General features: G+C 43.6%; 1 protein-coding gene across 1 annotated transcript; it reads left to right on the top strand.

Annotated features, from left to right (window-relative positions):
• Positions 1-1,855: 1,855 nt before the first annotated feature.
• Positions 1,856-2,490, top strand: il1b (interleukin 1, beta). The gene is made up of 2 exons (XM_031802661.1): positions 1,856-1,974; positions 2,089-2,490. Exons 1-2 carry the CDS (start codon positions 1,856-1,858, stop codon positions 2,297-2,299), a joined length of 330 nt encoding a protein of 109 aa, XP_031658521.1. The 3' UTR covers positions 2,300-2,490.
• Positions 2,491-4,299: the final 1,809 nt, after the last annotated feature.

Below are 4,299 nucleotides of genomic sequence, written 5' to 3' on the forward strand. Positions count from 1 at the left end.
GGCTCGGGTGGTTGTTGTCCTTGATGATCTTTATGGCCTTCCTGTGACATCGGGTGGTGTAGGTGTCCTGGAGGGCAGGTAGTTTGCCCCCGGTGATGCGTTGTGCAGACCTCACTACCCTCTGGAGAGCCTTACGGTTGTGGGCGGAGCAGTTGCCGTACCAGGCGGTGATACAGCCCGACAGGATGCTCTCGATTGTGCATCTGTAGAAGTTTGTGAGTGCTTTTGGTGACAAGCCAAATTTCTTCAGCCTCCTGAGGTTGAAGAGGCGCTGCTGCGCCTTCTTCACGATACTGTCTGTGTGGGTGGACCAATTCAGTTTGTCTGTGATGTGTACGCCGAGGAACTTAAAACTTACTACCCTCTCCACTACTGTCCCATCGACGTGGATAGGGGGGTGCTCCCTCTGCTGTTTCCTGAAGTCCACAATCATCTCCTTAGTTTTGTTGACGTTGAGTGTGAGGTTATTTTCCTGACACCACACTCCGAAGGCCCTCACCTCCTCCCTGTAGGCCGTCTCGTCGTTGTTGGTAATCAAGCTTACCACTGTAGTGTCGTCCGCAAACTTGATGATTGAGTTGGAGACGTGCATGGCCACGTAGTCGTGGGTGAACAGGGAGTACAGGGCCCTGTGCAGTCCAGTCAAGTTCTTCCACACTCCTCTCGACAAAACATTTCTGTATGGACCTCGCTTTGTGCACGGGGGCATTGTCATGTTGAAACAGGAACGGTCATTCCCTAAACTGTTGCCCCAAAGTTGGAAGTACAGAATCGTCTAGAATGTCATTGTATGCTGTAGCGTTACGATTTCCCTTCACTGGAACTAAGAGGCCTAACCCGAACAATGAAGAACAGCCCCAGACCATTATTCTTCCTCCACCAAACTTTACAGTTAGCACTATGCATTCGGGCAGGTAGCATTCTCCTGGCATCTGCCAAACCCAGATTCATCCATTGGACTGCCAGATGGTGAAGTGTGATTCATCACTCCAGAGAACAGGTTTCCACTGCTCCAGATTTGATTGCTCGGCCATGTAAACCCATTTCATGAAGCTCCCAAACAAACAGTTAACGTGCTGAAGTTGCTTCCAGAGGCAGTTTGGAACTTGGTAGTGAGATGCTTCAGCACTCAGTGGTCCTGTTCTGTGAGCTTGGGTGGCCGTAGGTTGAGTCAGTGTGCTCATACACAAAGAGGACCAATAAGGCACTATGATATTCAATTGACTTAAAAGTGGTGGCATGTTAAATAGAACAGTCTTTAAAATCTCTTTGAACCTTTAAAACTGAGTGATACTTGGGGCAACTCCAGAAATATAAATAAATATATATATATATATATATATTTCTTGACAGAATTTATACATGTTTTGCTACTTGTGTAACGGTTCTCTTGTGGTGAAGGAGAGTTGGACCAAAATGCAGCGTTGTGATGATTCATGTTAATTTAATAAAGGAAAACCTATACATGAATAACTACCAAAATAATGAAAATGTGAAAACCGAAACAGTCCTATCTGGTGCAGAGACAGAGACAAGAACAATCACCCACAAACACACAGTGAAACCCAGGCTACCTAAATATGGTTCACAATCAGAGACAATGACTAACACCTGCCTCTGATTGAGAACCATATCAGGCCAGACATAGAAATAGACAAACTAGACATGTAACATAGAATGCCCACTCAGCTCACACCCTGACCAACCAAAACATAGAAACATACAAAGCAAACTATGGTCAGGGTGTGACAACTTGTAATCATTCTGATTACTTGTATGTGTGTAGGGTGGACAGTTTAACTCTCTCTTTCTCTATCTCTCAGCGAGGTTCAACCTCTCCATGTATAATATTAATATGAAGAACTCCCACACTATCCAGGCCCAGCCGGTTGCCTTGAGGATTGCCAGTAGCGACTTCAACTTGTCCTGCTCCAAGCAGACAGACAGCACAGCTCCCATCCTACAGTTGGAGGTGTGTCTCTCACTCTCACAAACACACACATACACACTTACCTCTACATACTCAATTCACCTCTCATCATCCTAATCATTTCTCCTGCCCTCCCATTCTCTCTTTCTCTACCGGAGTTCTGACGACCAGTTGAGGACCATCAGCGCTCAAGGAGACACAGCCCGCTTCCTCTTCTACATGACAACCAAAGGCATCTCCCTGACCACCTTCGAGTCGGCCAAGTACCCCGGCTGGTTCATCAGCACCTCACTGGAGCAACGCCAGCCCGTAGCGATGTGTCAGAAAGAGGACCTCAGAAAGCTCACCAACTTCTATGTCAACAACTAAACACGCAACATAGACCCAGTCCCAAGAGTGTATATACCAAGTACAGCCAGAGAGAGAGATCAGACAGATGGATACTGTAGAGGTGTTGAATTGATAGACCCTTCTACCACCACACTCTTCGGCTGTCCCCATAAGAGAACCCTTTTTTGGTTCCAGGTAGATCCCTCTGTGGAAAGGGTTCTACATGGAACCCAAAGGTATTCTACCAGGAACCACAATTGTTCTACTTTGAACCAAAAGGGGTTATTCAAAGGGTTCTCCTATGGGGACAGTTGAATAACCCTTTTAGGTTCTAGATAGTACCTTTTTTTCTGTGCACCAATGTCTTTTGAAAGTGGTTTGTTTGTAGTGAGTGTGTGATGTGACCAGCAGGTGGTGCTGTGTGTTCATTCTCTCTGCAGCGTTGAGTTGTGGCTCAGTAGCCCCAGCTCTCTTTCAGGGACGGCCCAGTTACTACTGATCACGCTGTTGGCTACAGACAGGATCAAGAGCCCTTGCTCTAGCTTTGCAAAGTTTGCGTCACAGACCGTAAATGCTCAGTATAAAAAAAAGTAACTTAATATTGAATTCTTTATCTTATGGTTTCAGTACCACCAGCTAAGTACAGTAGAGTAGAATCATTAATTGTCCTCCAAGCAGGACAGTTCTCATTTGTTTTTATGTAGTCAACTTTCTGTACTATTGGGTAATATCTAGTTATGGGAAAATGTTTTTTAATGTGTCTGTTTGTGCTCTGACTGAATGATCTGCTTTGTATCAGTGAAGAGGAGAATTACAACCTATTTTGTTTTATTTCCTATAAGAAAGTTCCTTATTTTTCCTTGTCTAACATTGCAAATGTCATTTTTATTTGGAGTATTATCCACTGTGAAATTGTGACATCAATGCTATTTTGTTTATTTTCTATAAGAAAGTCAGTTATCCCTTTTCTACTATTATTATTTATTTAAAAAGCTAAGCTAATATATTACATAACAGCTAGCGTCAACTAATATGTAATACACAATGTTATTTGTCTTTTTAAAGCAATACTAAAAAAAACAATTTCAATGAGTATATGATGTATTTTGCCATATGTTGAAAGTTAAGTTAAAAAATGGTATTAAATTTCAATGCATTTGGATGTTTTAGTGGAGATGTGAGAGCAAAACAGACAATAACAGGAGGATGGACGATCTACCTCAAACACATATCTACAAGCTGCTCTGCAGCGACTCTTACACACACACACACACACACACACACACACACACACACACACATACACAGCGTGAATCAGGGCTCTGGAGCTCTGTGTCCATCAAACCCATAAACCTAGAATCTCGCATGGCGGGATGAAATGGACCCAGCCAACCAGAGGAGGAAGAGGCCTCCTCATTGGTCGTCAGTATGCTGGTTTGCATAGTGATATCTCTGTACGCCATGTGGTTGGTTCCCGCCATGTGTGGCGATGTTGGCTCCTATGCTGTAGCTGTACATAATGTATGTGGAGTAGTAGAGAGATGCAGGTTGTGGGGTGATATGCGGTTTTGGCTCTAGGAGGGTAAAAATAGGACAGATTCATATCAGGGGTGGAGAGAGGATTCTAAAGTGCAGACCCCCACCCCAATAAATGCTGCTAGCTTATATGAGTTCGCTATTAATGGAATTATATTCTATTGTGATCTGTAAGCAAGTCAAATACTGTACTGCTCTTTGAAAATACATTGAAATGTTTGGTCTTGCTTCAGGTATTTTGTTCTTGTTAGTTTTCTTCCTGCTTTTGGGGACCCTTGAAAACTCACAGAAGACCAATAGAGGTCGCCCTGCCCCCTCGTTCCAGCCATCTACATGTTAATGTTTCAATAGGTTTATATAGGTTCTATATATTCATTGCTTGTGTGTTGATTGTGTATTTGCACTGTATTAGCTTGTGCATCATTTGACCTTGAAAATGTACAGTCACCAATGCACTCCTCATCCCTCTTAAGGCTAGTGATGATCAGAGGGAGAGAGACATG

Source organism: Oncorhynchus kisutch, linkage group LG23 (assembly GCF_002021735.2).
Source record: "Oncorhynchus kisutch isolate 150728-3 linkage group LG23, Okis_V2, whole genome shotgun sequence".
NCBI classification, from domain to species: domain Eukaryota; kingdom Metazoa; phylum Chordata; class Actinopteri; order Salmoniformes; family Salmonidae; genus Oncorhynchus; species Oncorhynchus kisutch.

Coding starts and splice junctions, on each gene's coding strand:
- il1b (XM_031802661.1), top strand. CDS start 1,856: ATGAAGAACTCCCACACTATCCAGGCCCAGCCGGTTGCCTTGAGGATT. Junction 1,975..2,088: donor CCCATCCTACAGTTGGAGGT/GTGTCTCTCACT, acceptor TCTCTACCGGAG/TTCTGACGACCAGTTGAGGA.